Here is a 24,268-nt window from a genome sequence, read left to right as displayed (position 1 = left end):
AAAAAGTAAGAATGAGGTTCACTGATTTTACCTCTATGTAGACATCTGTGAAACTCTGATCGAATCCTCTCGTGGCTCCAAAGTCCAGCAACGCCACCTGGAGAGACACAATCCAGTGATCACCTTTAATTTTCATTACTCTCAAATCTCTCTGTTAATGCCGTATTGATGTATTTATCATTAATCATAGTAGAAGTAACTATAGTAACAGTGGTATTCAGGCTGTAGGCAGACTCACCCTGTGTGTCTGTGGATCATAGAAGAAGTTGGACCAGTTCGGGTCAGTCTGCATGTACCTGAACTCAAACAGCTCTCTGAGGCACAACATCAAGATGTTCTCACAGATCTGAAACAGACACAAACACCAGGATGTAAGAAAAGCTGGGGTTTATGGGAGGAAATGAAAGGAGAGGGGAGGGGGTAAAAACAGAGACAGGTGGCGGCAGAAAAGAGTTCCCAGTTCTGCCACCAGAGATGCATCCACCTTTGTATTTACTGATCAGAAAGAAACTAGTTCTGTCTACCACAAACACACATACATACACACATACACCCCCTGAACACATTGACTTAGCTTTCCACTCAAGATGAACACACACATTAGTCAGCTAAACATCTAATGATCCCTTCATCTGTCTGGTTTGTCAGCTGTACCTCGTTCTTCAGCTCCTGTGTGAGGTTCTCAGCCTGGTCGAGGGGAAACCCTGAGACAAGCTCTGTGGTCAGGACATGGCCACCGGACAGCTCGTCTATCACCTCTGGCACGTAGAAGAACGGATGGTCCTTCAGTAGCTCTCTGGGTCAGACAGATGAACAGATACAAAGACATAAATCCAGGTTAGGTAGGCAGGTAGTCCATCCAGAGTCTGTAAATCTATATCTATATTCTGACCTTAAACCAAAGAGTGTAATATGAATCTCTGTACTGCTGTGTGTTCCATAACATAGCGACAGCACATTATGCACCGCAGCGATGGTGTTAAGAGTCATATCAAGCCATAAATTAAGCTCCAATGTGGGTCAGGGTGCAGTTAGCCCTAGAATTAAAGGGTAACTCCAGTACCTTTCAACCTGGATCCTATTTATCCATGTTTTTGTGTTTAATTCCTGAGCACTGATGAAATATAAACATATGTACAACGTATAACACTGTCAGAAAATAACAAGTGATGCTTCAAGAGTAGGCTATTTTCCCATGTTTTTGAGTGACTAATGGGGACAACAATTTATGGAATTGGCCCAGTATTGAGAGAGAGGGCTGCTGGAATCTAAGGCCCAGACACACCAAACTGTCTTCAGAAAACTAGTGGCGACAAAGGCCCGCTGCTGCGTCTTTTGACGGCCAACCAGCATGTACGTTCTGGCCCTGCATGAAAGGAAGTAATTCTCCATACCAGCAGATGGTAATCGTCATTCAAATAGGGAAACTGGATGACCGTCTTTGATGCTAGTTAGCCAGTAAGCACATTAACAACACAACCCAGTGTTGAAACAACAACGCATTTACGTGCACAAGTGAACAACACAAACCATCACGAAACATTCTGCTCAGGAGCTCAATGGCTAAAGATAGATAATCTTAACTGATGCAACAAGTTTGTTTGGTCTCACTCCCTCTTAACTTAAGCTGTTTGTTTACTTTCCTCACCCTCATTTCTCTTCTCATGAGCTGAGCTGAACTGCCAATCAGAGTCATTTTATTTACCAACGGGCTCTGCCGTCACCAAAGCCAATTCAACATGCTGAATCGGCCAAAAGAAAAGCTGACAGGGGCCAATGAGGGACAACAGCCTGGCACTGACTAAGGACCAACCGTCAGCTTGGTGTGTCAGGGCCCTAACAGCCAAAGTACAGGGGACACAGATGCAGTGGCTTCCAAACCCTCCATAACCAACTGCATCATCACTTGGCAAAACTCAATACACAGACAGTGAAGCTGGCAGCAACCACACACTAAAGAAACAGTCTGTGAAGCAGGTGAAAACCAACTCTGCTCCACTTATGTGCCACGTAGCTTCCATGCCACATGTTAGACATATGCTACATAACACTCACCTGAACTTCTTTGCACACTGGGCTTCTCTAACATAATCGCACTCCAGCGCCAGCTCTCTACTCATCACGTCTATCAGGTGCTCTGGAAACAGACCTAAAGAGAGACAAAGACAATGAGGGCAGCTGTGCACGTGTGTGCTGCTCGTGTATTAATGAGAAGGTGAGCGTGATTGTGTTTGCATTTGAATGTGTACCTTCGGGCAGGGCATTGCTCATATTCAGCACCGTCATCAAGTTGTTGACGTCACTGTTGATACTCTGAGCCACACCGGGGTACTGGGTACAAACAGAGGAAGACACATTTGTTACTTTAATGTGCTCATAAAATGTGGAGGGGAAGTACACCAAATTGACATGTCATTAACTCTTCTGTGGTCTCCTTAATCGTAATCACATTTTACGCATAATCTATTTACTGTTTTTTAATGCCTCTGATTTTTACACTCATCTGTGTTCTGTAAACAAAGTCAGTAAACAGACCAGAGAGGTCAGATAATGTGTGGTTTCTCTCTGACCGCATGTTTAAGAAAAACAAAGAGGATAAACAAATGTGACACCCTCTCCAGTTACAGTGTTTCTCTTAATAACATGAGACTGTCGTGTACACACACGTTCATAGTGTACCTGTATTTTCATGGCCACCTCCCTGCCGTCCTTCATCCTCGCCAGGTGAACTTGGCCAATGGACGCGGCTGCGAACGGACGGTCCTCGAACGACTCCAGCTTGTCTCTCCAGTTAGGACCCAAGTCACTGTTGAGTGCTTTCTACAGAGGGACACAAGTAGTTGATAATTATATCACCAGTTAAAATATACCATATCCAATTATATTCCCCAGATAAAGAAAAAGAAAAGCCCCTTACTGTCATTTGTTTGATCGGCATGAAGTCAGCGCTCTGTCTTACACGCTCAAAGATCTTGGCGAGTTGGGGGTTGATGAATGCGTCATCTGAAATACAGAAACACACGTGCGTTTGTCTAAACTGGACAGAAATGTAGGTTATACATGACATAATGCACTCATTAAGTAGAGGTTTATAGCTTTAAAAAAAATAATATATTAACAACACTGATGGGCTGTGTATTTTCATCAAATCACTATAGCCTTGTTTCCACCAAACACTTTCAGTATGGTACCTTTGGAACCAACAGTAACCCTTCAGACATGGTACCTAGACCCTAGAGTTTCCACTGCAAACAGTACTCTTAAATGTGGGCGGGGTTGTTGTCACTCACTGCTCCGTCCAGCACTCACTATATTTCCTCATTACTGGTGACACAGATGGAAGTCTGCCCCTCGTTTATCGTCCACAGAACGAGGCTGCATGCTGACATGTTCAGAACAAAATAGAACAGGCTGCAGTGAGAGTCTCTCTCCATGCCATGTGATATTTAAGAATAGCGGGTTTGTGCATTTAGTCCTTCTCAGGCAAGCTCAGGGGTTTAGTGTTGCTGCAGCCCACAGGAACGACTCTCCGCAATTCTTCTTCTTCCTCAAGAGTGAAGATTAGAATATATGCAGTTCATATAATCCAGTCGAAATGAATATATAGTAACACTTAAAGATCCACTCATTACTAAAAGTGTGTGTCATATAAAAACTAAAGTGATGGTCAAAGTTGTCACAGTGATATTTAAGGTGTGTTGAGGGATTCACATCATCAACTCGTGCATTGAGTAACATTACAAGTTAGCGTTCCACCTTAAAAGTCGCCAACAGTCGGCCCAGTGAATTAAGTTATTTTCTTTCTGACTCCAGCCGCTGTGAGACGCAGCAAAACATGCTTTAATTTTATAGTTACAGTTTACTAATAAAAGCAGAGCAGAGTGACCGTCCTCTATTGACCAATCAACAGACTGCAGTGTTCACAGCTCCACCTTTTAGTACCAGATCTGTGTGCTAGGTACCCCAACAGAGGGGGGACCAAAAATGGGGATGTTTGGAACAGTCCCATTGGTACCATCCACAACTTTTCACAGTGGAAACAGAAAACAACCGAACTGAACTGAACTGAACTGAACTGAACTGAACTTCTCGGTGAAACAGGGCTAAAGATTCCAGGTTTAATTACAGTCAATAATACTTTATTCCATTAAAAGCTTATTTTGGCAGCTACAAATATTATCTTGGCTGATAGTGCTGATGATATAAATAATCAGCACTTCAAACTCAATTATCAGTTTTAAAATAGCTTCAGTCCCCTCAAGGTTGACACTATTTTGGAGCGGAGCTAAAGGGCACAATGGTTGGACGCACAATCATCCAGCCACAACTGAATTCCTGCTCTGACAGATAAATGTCAGCAGTGCACAAAGGCCACTGTGGTGACTTTCATCATGCAGATATACTTGACTCCAGCCATGTTTTAGTGTTCTCTATTATTCTGTAAGATTCTCTAAGTCTTTCAACCTTGTTCACTCTCTGTAAGTAGAGCTGGGACTTGAGTGTGTGTGTCTAGCCACGGTAGATTACTATGACCTTTTTATCCATTTTAGATTTGAGAATCAACTTGTTGCCACCTTGGCGACAGAGTAAAGCTGTGCCAGTTCTGCAAATAACCACACTCATGTACACAAGGTCAGTCCAGTGTGCTGAGTCCTGGTTAGCACACACTGGGCTGCCAGTGCCCTTTTCTCACCTATTACAATTTTGGGGATTTATCACACTCACTGCGCTTAACTGTCTGTGTAAAGTGTACACTAACATGTTATAAGCTCAGTATGTGAATGCCAAAGAGCAAGGGTCAGCAGCCAAGGTCAGGCAGCGGGGACAACAGAGATAAACAAAATTAATGATGTGTTTAGTGCTGTAACATGATCCAGGCAAACTCTGTGCCAGAATGTTTACGGCCACCGGCCTGTCGCTCTTGAACTTTGTCTGGTGAATGTGTGCCAAACACAAGCTAATATTAACCTACATTACGGCTGATTCTCAGCTGCTGCTGCCTGCGTGTTTGTGTGCGGGAAAGGGTCGATATCAAAGCACTGACAAAGCATACAGGAAGGCATCTACAGCTCACCAAAACACCACTTCATCTGTACTGAGTCAGATGTCTGATAGAGATGCACAGTGAGGACATTTTCCCCACAGTTGATCGTCTTATTAGGGGAACACCGTATCATCGGTCACACTTTACTATCAGCCAGTATTTGCCTTGTTGACTGCCATCGGCCTGTCAGCAAATAAGATTACATTCACTAACGGCAGCGGCCGATGTTTCTCCGTTGTGTCACAACAATTTTGCCCAGGCTAAAAGCAGGGCTCCGATCTCTCAGTGTCTGGTCGTCCTGGAGACAATAGAAAACATGTTTGGGACAGGGAGAGATCTTCCCAGGAAGACAGGATGCAGTACACTCACTTTCTGTGCACCAGGGGACGCACTCTATTGTTTCCCTGATAAAGCTGCATTGTGAACAACATATCCATGTTGACATCAGCAGGAGGAGAGCTGGTTAACGTTAGCTATTAGCAGCTGATGGCCAGAATTAACAGCTAACGCAGGTTGTGCCGAGTTAAATTATGGTGCATTTAAGCTCTCCTCTGTAAAAATGAGCACTGGTCGAAGGTAAGTTAAAACAACATTCTCATGATGTGTTCTAATATAATCCTGTAAAATGTAGTTTTTGGTGAGAAACTTTAATAAATACGGTTGTTTGAAGGAGAAATTGTGCTCATTCAAAGTTAGTGTAATGTTTTCTAATGTATGAGAAAGATTTTTTGTTTCCCTGGCAGAAAAGGGGAAATAAATAACAACAAAAACAAAATAAACAACAACAAAACAACATCGGAATCAGTATTGGCCAGAATTGTTATTTTAAACATCAATGCATCCCTAATTACAGCTTTTACTTAATTTTACACAAAAATAGTGCTGCAGTACATCACTGCTGATGCAAACCGAACATTTCCTCCTGCTGCAGCTTCAGTTTAAAAGCATTTAACTGGCGAAACACGAGTTGACTTTTATTATGTAGTATTCACAGGAAATGCAATGGATGGGTCAGTGAGATTAGCACTACCTCTATTGTTCAACAAAAGTGCACCTATAAAACAAGACAATGGTCATTTTTGGCATTTGTTGACAATAGATCAGTTTGAAATACTGCAGGGAGTAATGGAAGAAGAGAAGCTGCACACCTCCAACTTCTTAGCGATGTAACCAACTCCTTTCCCTTTATTAGCATATTCAGGTTCCCTATGAGCACTGGGGTTTAAATCCAAAATATTTCCAAATAGGTGAATTTGGTTTTTTTTAAAACACCAAATTCTCCTGTCAGTCAACTCAACCATATGAGTGAAATCTGACTTCTGCTACTCAGTCAAAATGATGGTGGGGGTGGTGGGCGCAACCTTAGACTCTAAAAATAATGGCTGCAGCTGCTGCGGCATTTTGGCCGTCGCCATCTTGCTTTTTTGGGCAAGACTTGAGCATATCTGGGCAAGAGGCTGGAGCTGTGAAGGAGCTAGGGTGGATCTGACTGAAAAGCCAAGGATGCTATCGGCAGACAGCCTGTCACTCAAAGCCACCACGTCCTTCATTTTGAGCAACTTTAAGCCTTAATTAAAATGTAAGCGGGTGAGTTATTTCAAATTCAACTTAATACAATTGTCATGACTTGGAGAAATTAGCTAAAGGGGCCCAAACTGTTTTTGTACCAGGCTGTAAACATGTTTATTTCCACTATAAAGCTGGCCATTTTAACATGGGGGTAGATGAGGTTTAATTGGCTTCTGGAGCCAGCCTTGTCACTTCCGTATGGGCTTCATTATTCAGCCCTGGAGGGTGCCGCTTGCATGTAACACTGGTAACACCGACTTCTGCGGCATGCTTGATGTATGTACAGTATGTGTGTGTCACACACCTTGAATGCTGAGCATCTGTCCCAGTTTTAATGCAGCTCCTCTCACTTTACACAGGGTTCTGACAATGCGTTCGGCGTTGGCCTCGTTCAGGAAGGGGCTGGAGTCCAGAACAGCTTTTTTAGAGTCAGCTGCAAAAGAACAAAACAGAGAGGATGTTGGTTCCTGTTGCGTACAATGCCTCCTCTGACAGCCTGTCTCAACACTGAAGTCATACTTGAGAGCTAAAGTTTTATCTACATCTGTAGCTATGTAACTTTTCTTTTGTTTTATGAACAGGTGATTTGGAATAATCAATCTCAATATCACTAGCTTAAGGTTCAAGGTTATATAAAATATGTGCATGTGTGTACGGCCTTGCCTTAGTAGATGTGTGTGTCTGTGTGTATATGTGTCAGTAGGTCGTCAGGTAGTGTGTTTTAGTGTGTCTGAAGCTGCCTTCAGAGGCTTTAGCAGAGATTTACCACACACACACACACTTACGAGTGTGTTGAGTTCGTTCCTGCTGGGATTAACTCACACTCAGACAAATGCTCAGAAACAGACGCACAAATGCCACAGATTTACGCCCGTACGCTGCTTCAGCTTAGCTCTGTTTTGGGATTAGCAGGCTCGCTGTGCAGAGCAAGAATGTCTGTTTAGCTGGCAGGTTGGTGTGGGAGGCGGCCTGATTGCTAACTGCGTTCTGTTGACATATACAACGTGTGCAGCGTGTACCAACATGCAAGAAGGATGGGCAGTGAATGACGCTAGCTTTTACAGTGGTGCTATTCATCAGGAAGGCAGCTGCAAAGTCTCATAATAAACAGAAACAGAAAAACCGGTCCTTGCAGGCAAAAAACTCGGCCAAGACGCGGTCTACTTTTTTTACTTTGCTCATTTTTCTGCCCACACAAAGCCATGGCACAACGCATTCCAAACCATGCAGCATGACAACGGTGAAACTGGCCTTGTACAGTCCTAGACAGGATTAACCTGCTGTAAGACTTCAAAATTTCACAATTTAAACACAGAATTCAAACATTTGAATCTCATAAATACCTGAACATCGATGCAAATGCAATCACAGCCTTTTTATGTGCAGCTGTGTGGTAAAGAAAAGGTTAGCCGTGGAAGCTGTGCAAGCGTGGGTGTGTTAGTCTCGTTACCTGCCGCACCATTATGTCTCATGGTCTTCTTGGCAACTTCCGCAAGTGCTCCGATCCCCAAACCTACAGCTAGGCCTGGCGGAAATACAAAGACAGCAACAACAACACAATTAATGTGGAGTGGCACAAAGGGTAACTTCGGTACTTTTCAACCTGGAGGACTAATGGGAACAGTAACTTTTGAAACTGATCCAGTATTGAGGGAGAGTGCTGCAGCCTGCAAAATAACAACTTGGCATGCTCACACTGTCGATTTACACCCACTAAAATTGTTTGTTTTTGCCACTGGCAGGCTCAGATTGTTATTATAAGTGTCTGATAACATTATGGAAAGGATCCCAACAGAGATCGACCTTTTTGTTAAACCTTTTGTCCTGTTTTTGTCTAAACTGGACAGAAATGTAGGTCCTGTATGTGGACACAGGCTGACAGATTTCACCAAAAAAAATCTGATTATGGTGAATTTCCAAAGGCATCAAAAACTGGCATCAAATACAAGCAAATGGCAGTTTTTTTACTCCAGGTGTGGTCATTGCTTTTAAAAAACTGTAAAACAGTCATAATGCACTCATTAAGTAGAGGTCCATGGCTTTTGAAAAAAACAATATATTAACAACGCTGACGGGCTGTGCATTTTCCCATTACAGTATAAGCCCCGTTCCCACCAAACACTTTCAGTATGGTACCTTTGGAACCAACAGTAACCCTTCAGACATGGTAGCTAGACCCTAGTGTTCCCACTGCAAACAGTCCTCTTAAATGTGGGCAGGGTTGTTGTCACTCACTGCTCCGTCCAGCACTCACTGTATTTCTTCCTTTAGCAGTCTGCACCTCGTTTATCGTCCACAGAACGAGGCTGTGCGCCAACATTACCAGAACAAAATAGAACAGGCTGCAGTGAGAGTCTCTCTCCATGGGTACTGACAGTGTCTGCAACTGACTGTGACTTTTAACGGATAATATGGAAATGTAGAAATGTAGATGCTATGTAAAAGTTTACAGTCAGCCAAGACTTAATTACGTGCAGGTATCAGTGAGTTATAATGCTACGTGACATCAATAAAGAGTATTTCTTGCTGTTTAGATGGATGATGATGAAACTACTCTGAATATGTCACATAAAACACTTTAAAGTAACACCAGAATGTTTCTGCTGCTGAAGTCATGGCTGGAAAGGTAGCCTAGAGAAAGACTGATGAGGTCTATCTGACGTAGTGTAGGCTTTAGAATAACGGGAGCTGATTAACAGTGTGTGGATTATTGGCTTTACTGATAAAATATTATCTGTTTATCCTAGTTCTCTTCACATAGGTGTCTCGTGTTATTTTGAGCTGCAGTGATGAAATCAGGTGTAAAAGTAGCAGCACTTTCAATGATCAATGCGAACTTTGTGTAAGTTCAAATAGTGCTAAAATCATGTATTTAGTGTGTAAACAATCTCTCCGTTTGTTAGAAGCTCTGTTTTAAAACAGTGGAAGCAGAGCCCTGGAGCAATGAAATGATTCTACTGACCTAAAACAATATGTAGACTACACTTTTTTACCTCAGACTCCAGACAAACAATAACAATCTCATATGTCAGAGAGCATAAAAAGGTTGTAAAACAAGACATAAAAGCACAGTCATACAGTGACTCTGTAAAAACATCCTTTGGTGAGTTTACCCGTGTATAAACAGTCAGGTGTCTCAGTGGGAATGAATGCTTTTCCAATTAAAATAACATGACACAGAGCCAAATAAAACATAAGCAGATAAACACATTCATTACCTCGGCAGTGTGCAATGACAGAACTCTAACAGCTGCACTGCTAATTCAACGGAGCACGTGGAAATAACATCCATCATTTAATCGTATCAACAATTAAGCTCTTAAAAATACTTAATCCTTTGTAAAGGTTAGACGGCGAGTTTGGCAGATAATGACAAGAATAAAGAGCGAGTGCGTTCGGGGCTGTTTGTGCACGAGTTCTCCCCAACCTGGTCTCTCGCTTACATAACTCAGCATTACATAATCAGTTAGTCAGCGGTCTCTGAAGCGACAAATCTGAGATCCAATGGTAGATGGACAAATCAGGACACAGCGTGCTTCAGTGTCTTGTGTCCAAGCTGGCTGAGGGTTTCTTCATGGGTCAACTATGTGTCAGCACCTCTATTGTTGGAGACGGTTCTGACCAGTGGGAATGAGGATGTGCGTCACACTTTGTGAGAAAACGTGTTGAGTTTTTTACTACATAAGAGTGTGTGCTACCTTGTGTAACCTGATACAGTATTATCTGATTCTTTGTGTGTGTGTGTGTGTGTGTGTGTGTGTACAGACTGAACTCTGTACACCACTTGTAAGCTCTGAAACATGATTTCCTGCTCTTTCATTTGATTTCAGGAGAACAAAGACAAGAAAAGCTCAAATAAACAATCCTTGTTCCTCACAGAGAGTATTTCTATGCGTGCCAACAGTGAGACATCAAAGCAAGGTTGCTAAAACTGCTGTTGCCAGGAAACATGTCAACATATTTATAGTACTTTTCTGCTTTTTCTCTCACCTAGACCTGCATTCATTATCTCCACACAAGGCTGTGAATAACACAAGATCAGCCGAGATAAAACATGTGTAACTTTGTCAACAACTGCTGCAGGAAGGTGAAGGACAGACAGAGGCCACGTTCCTCCGCCCCTCCCCTCTGTATCTGACACCTTCTAAATGTTACCACTGTCAACATGCTGAATCAACTCCACTCTGCCCTCTGCGTCTCAGGCCTTGTTTACACCTGGTCCTGACATGCGTCCTGGGTGATCGGATCACAAGTGGAAAGCTGTAAATACGTCAGTTCACACCTGCTATTAGAATACATCTCTACACACGTCCTAAGTGACCACTTGTGATTAGATCTTATGTCCCTGCTCTACATACAAATAAACACATGCATCATTTTCCTTTGCAAAGGCCAGATGTGTTGCTGTTTTTAACAAGCAGGAATGCACTTCCTGTGCCTAGTCTGCTGGAAGTAAAGAGAGAGGAAGAAGAAGTGGTGGAGTTCCCAGGAAGAAGAAGATGAAGAAGAAAAGAGTAAAGAAAAAAGCAGACTCCCTGTGAATAGGCTGCTGGAAATCAAAAGAAGAAGAAGACGTGCATTTCCCATGAAGAAGAGGAAGAAAAATATGAAGAAGCAGCAAGAGAAGAGGAAGAAAAAGAGAAGGAAAAAGAAAGAGAAAAACAAGACTTCCCATGCATAGTCCTCTGGAAATTAAAAGAAGAGGAAGTAGTGCATTTCCCATGAAGAAGAAGAGGAAAAAGAAAAAAATAAAGAAAAAAAGGAAAAAGTAGAAGAAGACTTCCTGTGCATAGTCTGCTGGAAATGAACACAAGAGGAAGGAGAAGAACTGCATTTCCCATGAAGAAGACAGGAACGAGGAAGAAAGAGGAAGAAGAAGAAAGGGAAGAAGGAAGCAGCAGGAGAGGAAGAAGAAGAAAATGAAAAAGACAAGGAAGACTTCTGGTGCAAAGAAGAAAAAGCAGAAGGTTTCCTGTGAATAGTCTGCTGAAAATTAAGAGGAAGAAGAAAAAGAAGAAAAAGGAGAAGAAGACGACAAACAAGAACAAGATGACAACAACCTCCTGTGCACTTCCCATGCCTAGTCTGCTGGAAATTAAAGGAAGAGGAAGAAGAATTGCATTTCCCATGAAGAACAGAAAGACGAAGAACAAGAACAAGAAGAAAGGGAAGAAAGAAGGGCTGAATCCAAATGTCCAGACTTCACCCCACTTGCAGGCTGGCGGATTTTGCGGGCATGTTCCCAGGAAGTCTGGGAGTGCTGAGGGCTGTCCAAATCCACAATTCATCAAGTCCTTACGGGGCCTCAAGTGGACTTTCTGCAGACTTCCGGAGAGCCCACTTGGGGTGCAGACTTATCAGACTTCACTGATTTAATAACCCACAATAATTCATTGCCATACCCACATGACATTGTTTTCAACTGCCAAATAAAATATCTTATGAATGGGTAAAACAGTTACACCGAGATGTATTAATACATTTTTGTTCAGTCACAAAAAAGGCTATATATGGGATTCTGCCCTCGCAGACCTTACGTGATGACGCGATACGTCACACTACAAACAACTGAAGTCAGCCAGGGCTCAGTCTGCAAGGGTGGACGTTTGGATCCAGCCAAGAAGAAGAGGAGGAAGAAGTTTGCAAAGAAATTAGTACACAGGCAAAATCAAATCAATATAGGTGGGATCATGCTCTTTAATTTTTGTGGCTTCTTTTTGTTTTTTCAAACTTTAAAATGATGCCGTTCATACCTAAATGAGTACGTACTGACACAGTATGTCAGCTCAGTAGGCGGCCCTTTAATGTAGCCTAGGACACATGAGCGTACGCACTGCTAACAGAATATGGCCATATGCAGCCCAGACCACCTCAAAATGTGTTTTGGGTGCATTCCACGGTTTTCCCTGCATATCTAAGACAAAGGCAGGTCACCTGGGTGATTTTGGCCGCCGCCTTGGTTAAAGCATGTGGTTGTGCATGGGGGGCGTTCAGATGTAGCGTCTTTTGCGCGCACAAACCCATTGCTTTCAATGTAGATGCTCGTCATGCGTGCTCACAACCCAAAGCGATGCCGTAGCGGCACGCATTCGGTGCGACGCGCTTGTTTTTTTGTGTGTGTATCTAAAAGTACAGCTGTCAAGATGCCCCCCGCCACAGGCCTTTGCCACCTTGGTCTCGAAAAAACCCAGAGAAAACCCTGCATTCACACCTGTACTTAGAGCTACTTGTGATCCAATCACCCAGGACACACATTTGTACCAGGCGTAAACAGGGTCTCATTGTATGTGGCTTATGTAACTCCCATTTGTTTGGTATGAGCTGCGGCTGAACTCTGCTAGTGTATTATTTGTGTTGGCAGTCCTGTCTGACCCATCTGAGTCTCTGCTCGAGGTTCACTCTTGTACACAGTTCATGTTTACCCTCACTCTGAGCTTTTAGCTTCTCTGCACATCTTTACACCACCTGTTAACTTATCCATCATCCGTCTGAAACGAAGCTACGAGCTGCTGACTTGCAAGCTCTGACGTGTCATGTTAAACCATGTCTCGAGCTAGTTGGGAGATTTTCAATGTGCCTGTGTGCATATGTGTGTTTTAGCCTTTGAATAAGCTTATCGCTGAGAGCACATCCTGTTTAGATATGACTTTAACACTCACATCTCTGCACCTGCCAACATGTCAATATTAGATTCAATATTTATCAGCAGTGGCTGGCGTATAACTTAAACCAAAGATAATCACAAAATGCACGCCATGTACAGTGAGACCAGCCTTTCACTTTGCTTACAACTGCTACAATTTTGAATTTTGTTGTTCTCGTTTTTCCTCTCACTCGTTTTTGGATATATCGAGCTGGCTGCAGTCATTTTTGTGTTTCAATATGTCCCGGCTAATAGGCTTAGAGAATGGGCAACATGGTCAAACAGAAGATTATCCAACACACAATCTGCAGCGCACACTCACACAGACTTCGTTACAACTGCTGCTGCGCTCTCTCAGTCTGTAGATGATCATCAGGAAGTGTTTTTATTTTGAAAGCAACACATGTCCAATAATAAGGGCATGATATGGTTGGCCTAATTTCAAGAGGTGTTTGTTTAAGAGCAGGTCCAGGGCTTGGGCACTTGACAAAACACACATTGTGGTTACATTCCTCTATGTTGTGTTTCTTTTTCCTTCTAACGCTGTGCTGTTTTGTGATTATTGGCATGTAAATATGTCTGTGCCTACTGAGTATACATTCAGTGGTGCTCTCTTGACATTAGTATCAATATAGACTTTGAGACAGGCATGTGCTGCTGACACAACACCCACTGCCCTGAACCCTGTGACCCCAGCTTACTGAGGGGGTGGTAAGGCAAGGCAAGGCAATTTTATTTATATAGCACCATTCATACACAAGGCAATTCAATGTGCTTTACAAGGGAAATATGTTAAGATAAAACATTAAAGGAACAATAGATCATTAAAAGCAAAAGCTAAAAGCAAGAAAAAAAGTGCAGAAAATGTATTTAAAAAGCAAACATAAAGCAAAAGCAACAGCAGACAAATATAAATACAATAGCTACAGATTATCCTAACAATAAGATACATATCTAGTTCACTGGTAAGCTGCAGTAAATAGTAATGTTTTAAGCCCTGATTTAAATGAGCTGACAGTTTTAGCCGACCTCAGATATTCTGGAAGTTTGTTCCACAGGCGGGGAGCATAGAAACTAAAGGCTGCTTCACCTTGTTTGGTTTTGATCCTGGGAACACTGAGTAAACCTGTTCCAGATGATATGAGGGGTCTGGATGCTTCATAACGTACAAGTAAATCAGAGATGTATTTAGGCCCAAGACCATTTAGTGCTTTATAGACAAGTAACAAGATTTTAAAGTCTATCCTTTGACACACAGGAAGCCAGTGCAGCGATTTAAGCACTGGTGTAATGTGCTCCACTCTCTTGGTGTTGGTGAGGACTCTGGCAGCAGCGTTCTGGATGAGCTGCAGTTGTCTGATTGATTTTTTACTCAGGCCTGTGAAGACACCGTTACAATAGTCCAGCCTGCTGAAAATGAAAGCATGAACAAGTTTTTCTGTATCTGGTTTAGACAGAAATTCTTTTATTCTTGCTATGTTTTTAAGGTGGTAGTAGGCTGATTTAGTAATTGTCTTAATGTGACTATTGAAATTTAGGTCTGAGTCCAGAACTACACCAAGATTTCTGGCTTGATTTGTAGGTTTTAGTGTCATGGCGTCAAGGTGAGTACTGACTATTGATCTTTGTTCCTTGGGGCCAAAAACAACTATCTCAGTTTTTTCTGTGTTTAGTTGTAGAAAATTCTGGCACATCCACGTATTGATTTCGTCAATGCACTTATTTAGCAGATGTAGGGGACTGTAGTCATCTGGTGACACTGTTATGTAAAGTTGTGTGTCAAGTATGGTAGGAGATGTTATGATATTCCATAATCTGAGCAAGAGGGAGCATATAGATGTTGAACAGAAGAGGCCCAAGAATGGACCCTTGAGGAACTCCACATGTAATCTTTGTTCGCACAGATTCATAATTGCCAAGTGACACAAAGAAAGGGTATAGTTTGACTAGATTAGACGGTTAGGTTTCCAGAACTTCACCAACAATTTAATGTCACGTGACAAGCATGACCTATTTTTTCAAACTGTGAGAACATCTTGCAGCTAACTAACCTGAGGGAAATTACATGATGTTTGATTTTCTCTTGCGTTCTGTATTGATTTCAGAGTCGGCCCCATGAGGTCTCTTCTGCTCAGTATACTAGAATGATTGTTTTACCAAATTCTATTGAGAAACTGCACAGTCTAAACTATATATCTGCAGATAAAGTCAGACAGTTGGAACTTGCAGATTTGCACGCACACACACATACCTACAGACACAGTCAAACAAACAGCCAATGAATCAGCCAACACTGATACAGCGTAACAAAGAGCTGTATTACTGTACCTCCAAAGTTGGCCAGCCTGCCGAGCCGAGTCACCGGCACTTTCCTCTCTCTGGCTCTCTCACTCAACTAAAGAAGACAGACCAGGAAAGAAAACTTGTTATTAAAATGTCAGGTTGTATTGAAAGGTATATGTTTACTGAGGCTGAGACGCTTTTCTATCATACTGCAATGAAAAGTGGTAAATAAAATGTACATATACAATAGAACAAATAAAATACATACTTTTCGAATTTAGCTGTCCATGCAGTGTTCCCATACACTGATTTATTTGTGGTGGCCGCCCAAATATCAACACTGACTGCCACATAAAGATTTTCCTTTTTGTTTTTACCAAATAAAATGTATAACATCTTATTTCATTGTAGAGCTGTGTGTAGTTCATTGATTAGCTCAGCCCCTCCTGGACCTGCTTTCACTCTCAGTTTATCAGACCAAAAATGAGATTAGCCCACGCACTCTGTGGTTCCTCCCCTTCGCTCCCCGTTACTAGGAGACCACTTCACCAGGAGGTGAGCGGGCAGCAGCTCCTGTTAGCAGTCAGCTGTAGCAACTCAAATTCAGCTAAAGCAAATCCCAGCACCAGTTGTCACAGTGGGCTGTGTAACAGCAGCAACAGAAAGTTTGCTGATCTGTCAGGAAGGGCAGGCCGGGATCAGAAGCCCAGCACTGGGGTTTGTACTTGCTGAATGCTGAAGAGTTGCTGGAGATTTAAGGTCCGTGTCTTTGGACTTTATGATTTTCTCGCTTGTATTTCATGATGTCACCTTACTCACAGACTACCACAATAAAAGCGATAACTTCTTCCCACCCTGCATGGACAAAAATGAAGCAATATAATTCGGGGTTCCCACACCTTCGTAAACATGAAACTCAAGGACTTTTCATGGACTTCCCAGGCCAAATTCCCCAAAAATCAAGGACCCAACACACTATAGTTTGAGACAAGGATCAAAGGTAACTACTGTTACAACAAAGTGGATTTATAATGAGAAATAGCAGGCTTTACAGAAGCTGACAGAAAAAGAGAGAGAAGCTTGAATGTGTGAATGTGTGATACAGTGAAGGCAAAAATATGCCATCCCGTGCCTTCTCAAACACAGCACGGCAAGACAATATAATGTGTAAATTGAGGGTTAGAGACCGATCATTTCCATTCTTTCACAAAACAAACAAATTCAAGCACTTTCAATGACCCAAGTCTATTTATGTCTGCTGGTATTTTCAAAACTTTTTTTCTCCCTAAAATTTGCAAACTTTCAAGGATTTCTAGGTCTCATGGGAACCCTGTGAATTTAAATTATTTTGATTCAGCCATTAAAAAATCTATTTAAAAATATATATTATAGACAACTGGACCTACGATAGAGCACTTAAGCTCACCATGATCTATATTACTGAGAATCTTCACCAACAATATTTATAGGTTTTTTTGCAGAGGAATTCAGGAACCAAATGAAAACTGCAAAAACAGTTGCAATACTGTCTCTGATTTGTTTTGTGTCAATCAATTTTTGGGCTTTTCTGCCTTTGTTAATAGGATAGATAGTCCGGAAAGGTTGGAGAGGGGGGGGGGGCGACACACAGCAAGAGGCTACAGGTCAGCATTGAACCCAGGCCACTGCAAATAACTCAGCCTACATTAGGTGCATACTCTGCCAGGTGAGCCAGAGGTCGCCCCACTGCCTCGGATTCTGAGCCTATTCCTGTGAGCATTCAGTGTTAACCACAGAATCTATTTTTGATGGTGCATGTGTGTGTGTGGGTGAGTGTAATTCAAGGGCGGGCATTCAAAGCAGCGCTGAAGGTATGTCTCCATGAGCTGCTCTTTTCTTGCTCTCTCTGCCCAGTTAGTACGAGCTAACAAAGCAGCAGCGGCAAACATTAAACACTGAGCTGCTAAACTGTCCCAACATTCTCACACTGACACCGAAATGGCTCAATTCTGTCGTTAAACCCGTTAATAACCATTGGGTAATGTTAGCTGTGTGATGGTAACACTCAGCCCTGTCAGTGTATGTGTTTGACTCTGTCCCAGGCACAGAGCTCACACTCCTGCAGCAGTAGTCTCATGATAAACACAGAGAGAGCAGGGCAAGGAGGGGCTGAGCAAATCAATACGCTGCATGCAGCTCTACAATTAACTGAGATTTTACTCATTTAAAATAGTCAAATTTACGGTCAAGCTCTGGTGAAGGACTGCCTAATGTTTACATTAATGTCCATGTGTGTTTATGTTAGGAATTTAAAGTGAGAAAGAGGAATTACCATCTGTTTGTGTGACTTGAACTGAGCCTTCTTTTCCTGCCTTGCCTTCTCGATGTCTTCAGCCGTCAGCCCTCCGACTGATGACGGGTCCTGATGGTAGCTCCTGAGCTGACTGACCTGATGCTGACAGTATAGCTGTCCCCACAAATGCCTGTTCAATCTGTGGTTGTAGAAATGTCTGCCACACCCAAAACAAAAATGATTACCTTTATCCTCTTAACAGCAGCACAAACATGTACACGGTAGACTGCAATTGAGTGACAGACTATTTATACCTGGCATCTTGGTGGAAAGATCTAGTCTGTCCACTAAACTGTTTGCTGGGATCGTTGTATCCCTCAAACAATGACTGTTTTCCACTGGCATGACTTTCTCCAGCTGCTGCGCTGCGATGGGCTGCGGCATCATCACTACCTCCTGTGTGATCGGCTGTAAAGTCCATATCTTCCTTCCTGAACTCTGAAGCTGTGAATGCGCTGTCATCCTGTGGAAAATCAAATTCGGAGGAAGAGGTCTGCTGCTGGCCGGACAGCTCCTGGACAAACACATACATGGAGACAAAAGTAAATCATACTCATAGTGTTCTTTTGATATTAAATGCGACATACAGTTCTTTATCAATGCTAAACTACGCAGCCAATTTTCACAGAAGTAAAACACAGACATACACACCTGCATTTTCATTATGGCCGCAGACAGGCCTTGCTCAGCAGCTGATTGGACACTTTGGACTGCAGCACCAACTCCTTGGACACCTGGGTTATAGGTAACAAAAAATACTTTATTATCAATTCTTTCCACTTCGTAGCATTTTCATCACTGGGTCCATTTGTTTGGGAGAGGAGGAGACCTCTGCAGATAATTCAGCTCATGCTAAACCTCCTGAACATCTGGATCTTAAAGTGTCAAGAGAAAAAAGGTGATTACACATTAGCAGGTGCTACGCCAGCTTTATTCAGTGTTTTTACCGGTTTTAATCACTGGGTCTGTTTGTTTTGGAGAAAGGGAGACCTTTGCAGATCATTTGGCTCATGGTCAAAACCTCCTGAACATCTGGATCTTAAAGTGTCAAGAGAAAAAAGGTGATTACACATTAGCAGGTGCTACGCCAGCTTTATTCAGTGTTTTTACCGGTAGAAGTTTCAGCTGGTTTCAATCTGAAATTCTCCTCTCTAGATGCCACTAAATCTCCCTAAATCTCACACACTGACCCTTTAATGTACTGTAGCAATAACCTTTTTAAACCCTTTAAGTGTAGAAAAATGTAGCATCATTTCTTTCTGTCTGTTAGCATTTTTGCAAACACTACTTTCCAACCAAAGTCTAACAGTAATGCTAGCCACAGGTTAGTGTATCGTACTGGCGTTAGCAGGTTAACTAACCTTTTCAGAAACTAAACATTAAACTTTTTTAATTAAACCTTTTATTATATAGTCAAAAACATAAAAAAAAAAAAAATGTATTATCCAATCTTTCTGCCCATTAGCATTTTTGCTAACATTACTTTTCAACCAATGTATAACGGTAATGCTAGCCATAGGTTAATGTATTGTGTTGGAGTTAGCAGGTTAGCTATTTTTTCAAAAACTAAACACTAAACTTTTTAATATTAAACCTTGTTTAACACTCAACAATATAGAACAAAAATCTATTATCAAATCTTTCTGATTTTTAGTGTTTTCCTAACATTAATTTTCAACCAAAGTCTAACAGTAATGCTAGCCACAGGCTAGTGTACTGTCTTGAAGTTAGCAGGTTAGCTAACCTTTTAAAAACTAAACATTAAACTTTTTTTTAATGAAACCTTTTATTATATAGTAAAAACATTTAAAAAAAAAAAGTACCATCAAATCTTTCTGCTTGTTAGCATTTTTGCTCACATTACTTTTCAACCAATGTATAACAGTAATGCTAGCCACAGGTTAATGTACTGTATTGGAGTTAGCAGGTTAGCTAATTTTTTAAAAACTGAACACTAAACTTTTTAATATTAAATCTTTCATTTGTTAAACACTCAACAATATAGAACAAAAATGTATTATCAAATCTTTCTGCTTATTAGCATTTTTGCTAACACTACTTTTCAACCTACGTCTTTCAGTAATGCTAGCCACAGTTTAGTGTATTGTGTTGGAGTTAGCATGTTAGCTAACCTTTTTAGAAACTAGTGACTACACATTAAACTTTTTTTTTTTTTTTTTTTTTAAAAATAAGCCTATTATTTAATACAGTACAGAAAAATGTATTAGCAAATCGTTCTGCTTGTTAGCATTTGCGTTAAAATTACTGTTCCACCAATGTATAACGGTAATGCTAGCCAAAGGTTAGTGTACTGTGTACTGTAAACCTTTTATTTGTTTAACAAAAATGTAAAAAAAGAATGTATTATCAAATCATTCTGCTTGTTACTTTTCAACCAATGTGTGAAGCTAATCACAAGCTAGCCTGTCATCATGTTAGCTAATGAGCAAGTTAGCTAAAGGTTTTAATGCAGAACATAATGGATGCCAACAAGGCAGTAAAGAGTGGTTCAAAGACAAATGCTGAAACCCTTTCTTTCTTTGACACGCAGACTGTGTATAAAGATGGATGACGTGTCTAAGATGGACGACATGTCTCCACTCACCCCCACCATACAGAGGTGAAGCTAAAATATCCCTGATATGGCTGCTGCCAGGGAGTGATTGAGATGGTTCAGCTTCACTTGTGGGAAGCTGTCATATCGTCCATCTTTATAGCCTATGGTTTGACAATGTGTCTGTGTCAATTTTAGAAACTAAACAGGTATGTTGATCTTACCTGCTCCACTGCGCAGGGTGCTGCCCTGAGTCTCTGCAACGGCCTGGCTCAACTTGGCCAAGCCTCGCATCAGTAACATCATATCGCCTGCCATGATGGACTAGAGACAGAAAGGAGGAAAGGAGGATAAGAACCGTTAGTTATGCTACTGTACATCTCCTCCCAAACACAGAGAGCACGGTAACAAGAACAGGTACATACTAATATAGACAGAAATAACAACTTGCCAGTAAAGGTGAGAGACAAAGACATGCCGATAGACAACAAGGCAGATGGAGACGTAAATAAAACCTGTCGTCAAAACACATTCAGCTGCCAAACAGACACACTCACAAACACACACAGCTGTCACATCAACTTTAATACTTTGTCTAAAAATACTTGTGACCTCCAATCTCTGTGTGAGCGCCACACACACACACACACACACACACTCACACAAGAAAAGGAAAGAAGCATGCTGTGTATGCAAGTGTGCTGTGCAGATATGTGCACGTGGTTCCAGGACTGGATATGAAAATGTCACTGGAAACTAGGAGGGAGGAGCTGCGGAGTCGCTAGCTGTTGCCTGTTCCAGCTATTTCTGTGCATGAGTGAATGTGGGGGCACGTTTGGTTCAGGTACAAGGTTTGCCGTCACCTCTTCCCGTTTCTCTCTGCAACTGATAGGCCTGTGAGATTGAACTCTATTAAAAGACCCATCTCAAATATTCCACCATTTCTTTCCAGGAATTAATCCGGTATGTCTTTAATAAGTACAACAGTTGACACATTTACACATTAAGCTTAAACTGTGGTGCAATAACACTTGTGAACATATGTCAGGGTCCATACAGGACACAAGTAAAAGTACAATTCACTGCTATCCAAACAACAGAGCTCCCACTGCATTCCTGTCTCTGTCGCAATCTGCGGTATTCCCGAGTGTGTTTGTGAGAGTGTTACAGGTGCTTTTCTGAGGGTGTGACGACATGCTTCAACACAGCTCAGCTGGGATTTGGGCCAATGGAAAAAGCTGTTCCAGAGAGCGTCGGAGCAGTATGTGAGTGTGTGTGGCGCTACACACACACATACACACTCTGAGTCAGTAAGTGGGTCAGCCTTCCTGCTTCAGGGCTGCTCTGTGTTTTTTAGACAGTGGACTGAAGACCAGGGGTGGGCATACTTCATGATACAAAAGCCAAGAAATAGAAACAGAAATGCGATTACAAGAATAGATTTGTATATTTGGACGATGATTTGCATTTCTTAAGTTTATTACTGTCCTATTCATGTGTATTCTAAGTGTTTCTTTTAACATTAATTTTCCCTATGATGATAACAATTATTACCAAATAAAGAAGAAACACTTCAGCTTTGCACAATGAGAAACTGCAGGCCGTCAAATGATATTTAAATGTGCTTCTTTTGAACATGTTGCGTTCAATTCCTCAAGTCGAACAGTACTCTTAAACAGCCCCAGGCCTTCTGAATATTTTGCAAACATTTTTGATCAAGTTGCCAAACTGCTGTCTGAAGTTAGTGTTGGTTATTTTAACATTCATGTTGACAGCAACCCAGGAAAGCAGCAATAAAGAACTGTTGTATTCCTGACTTATTAACCTCCAAGGGTCTTAAAGTCCAGGTAAAGCAAAAATAAATGTGTAACATTTAGAAAGAAATCACTGATTTTGCTTTAACCTGATTTTATGGCTCAATTCTCAGACCTACCTTGTTTAACATCTACACCCAAATTTATTAACAAGATCATTAGGTGACTAAAGTCCCATTAAAACACTGGACAAGTGCATCTAACTAATTAAAGGAATACTTCACCCACAAAATAGTCATGTATCTATCAATTTTTCACCCTGTGTTAAGTGAAATTTGTGAAGAAAACGGATGCCTCCACAGTGAGCGAAGAATCCAAAAACAGAGAAAATTCTTGATGAATTTCTTTAATAAAAGCAATACTGTATCAAAACTAGGGCTGCAACGATTAATCGACTAATCGATGACTAATCGACTATTAAAATAATCGGTGACTATTTTAGTAATCGACTAATCGGTTTGAGTCATTTTTCATAGAAAAGTACTATAAAAGTACCCCAAAATACTCTTACTGCAGCTTCTTATGTTGAAATATTGGCAGCTTTACACACTCTCCCATGACGGTGAACTAAAACCCTTTGGCGTGAGTATGAAACAAGACATCAGATGACACAATTTTGAGGTTTGGTAGAAACAGACCGACATTTTTCAACATTTTAACACATTTTTCGATAAAATGATTAGTCAACTAATCAAAGAAATAATCGACAGATTAGTCGACAATGAAAATAATCGTTAGTTGCAGCCCTAATCAAAACATCTGTTTACAAAGTCTCACACAACTCATGCAGCGGAATCCAAGTCTCAATTATCCAGCAGTATGTTCAGTACTTCTCAAACACATGCATTTTCACAGAAAACTTTGTATTCAAAACCCTTCTGCACACAAGCAGCACACCTGGGCATGAACATGCACTTGAACTCCTTAATGGAATACACGAGCGGAGTTCAAACACATGCACTTGCCCGGGGCTACTATATAAGACTTGGTTTATACTGCACAAGTTGTGACAGAGTTCATAAACAGGTGTTTTGATATGTTGTCATGGTTGTACAGTTGTTAAACACAGCCCCCCCTTTCACTTCAATTCTTCAAGAATTTTCTAAGTTTTTGGATTCTTCGTTCATTGTGGAGGCAAGCGTGAAAAACAAAGCTTTCCTCATGAATTTAATGAGGTAGCTGAAGTATTCCTTTAATGACTGTATGAGCCATTTGTTTCTCCAGTTAATCAGACATTATTATCTTTGGACCTAAAGAGGAACGAGTACTTTGCAAACACACAGACTAACAGCAGGCATCGGCACGTTTGAAATACAACAATAATAATAATAACCGATAGTAAACAGACTGTACTTTGTACTTTACTGTCATAACAATGTCCACAGCACTAAGCTGAGTCAACCATGCACTGCAGCATGATCCTGCATGATCTTCTAGTGGGCCGGGAATGTAAGTAGGAAGTTTGTACTGACACAAAGCTGCACACAGAGCCGCAGTATGCAAAGGCCAATGTTCATGGAAAATATTTAATCTTGTGCTGCAGGCACGGCTACAACAACAACATACTTAAAATGTAATACATACTTTAATCAGTGTTGATTTCTGTGGGATTCAGAACTGTAAACACTGTTAAATCAGCCAAACTTGCAAATCGCATACTATTGGGAAGAAGTTACTGTTTATTGCTAAATGTGATCGATTGAGCAACTTCCCATTTGTCAATGTGGGTGTGTCGCCACTCTGTGTGTTTACAATCTGCCTTCTTCCTCTGCAATAATACTAACAAGTTTAACTATCAGAAACAGAGAGAAGGACACTTTATACATATCAAAACCTGAATCAAATCAAAGCACAGAGAGGAGAGGAAAACTAAAGGTCAGTTTTGACCAGGGGTGAGAGCTCACTTCAAATAAAGCACACACCGTATTGTGTGGCTAATACACACACGCACCTAAGCCTCAGTTGTTGTCTGGGCTCCTTGTTGTCCCTCCGCAAGCTGTTGACTCACTGCTATGAAAATAGCCGGGAA

The 24,268-nt window shown here is 41.5% G+C and overlaps 1 protein-coding gene across 2 annotated transcripts in view; it reads right to left on the bottom strand.

Annotated features, from left to right (window-relative positions):
• The window catches only part of coq8aa (coenzyme Q8A, genome duplicate a), a 31,805-nt gene that overhangs the window by 4,991 nt on the left and 2,546 nt on the right, over nt 1-24,268 (bottom strand). Inside the window, exons 2-15 of one of the 2 annotated variants that reach the window (XM_049589625.1) lie at nt 20,650-20,749; nt 18,523-18,605; nt 18,126-18,385; nt 17,851-18,028; nt 15,585-15,651; nt 8,073-8,138; nt 6,918-7,046; nt 2,918-3,003; nt 2,680-2,820; nt 2,250-2,331; nt 2,056-2,149; nt 655-796; nt 239-346; nt 32-97 (exon numbers count right to left, since the gene is read on the bottom strand). In XM_049589625.1, coding sequence (XP_049445582.1) covers nt 32-97; nt 239-346; nt 655-796; nt 2,056-2,149; nt 2,250-2,331; nt 2,680-2,820; nt 2,918-3,003; nt 6,918-7,046; nt 8,073-8,138; nt 15,585-15,651; nt 17,851-18,028; nt 18,126-18,385; nt 18,523-18,605; nt 20,650-20,743 — 1,596 coding nt within the window. In that variant the 5' untranslated portion in view covers nt 20,744-20,749. Of the gene's footprint in view, nt 1-31; nt 98-238; nt 347-654; nt 797-2,055; nt 2,150-2,249; nt 2,332-2,679; nt 2,821-2,917; nt 3,004-6,917; nt 7,047-8,063; nt 8,139-15,584; nt 15,652-17,850; nt 18,029-18,125; nt 18,386-18,522; nt 18,606-20,649; nt 20,750-24,268 lie in introns of both variants that reach the window. The other variant, XM_049589624.1, reaches the window with a different exon arrangement.

The sequence above is a fragment of the Epinephelus fuscoguttatus genome, linkage group LG11, assembly GCF_011397635.1.
Source record: "Epinephelus fuscoguttatus linkage group LG11, E.fuscoguttatus.final_Chr_v1".
Classification (NCBI taxonomy): Eukaryota; Metazoa; Chordata; class Actinopteri; order Perciformes; family Serranidae; genus Epinephelus; species Epinephelus fuscoguttatus.
This window is presented reverse-complemented; position numbering and strand designations above follow the sequence as displayed.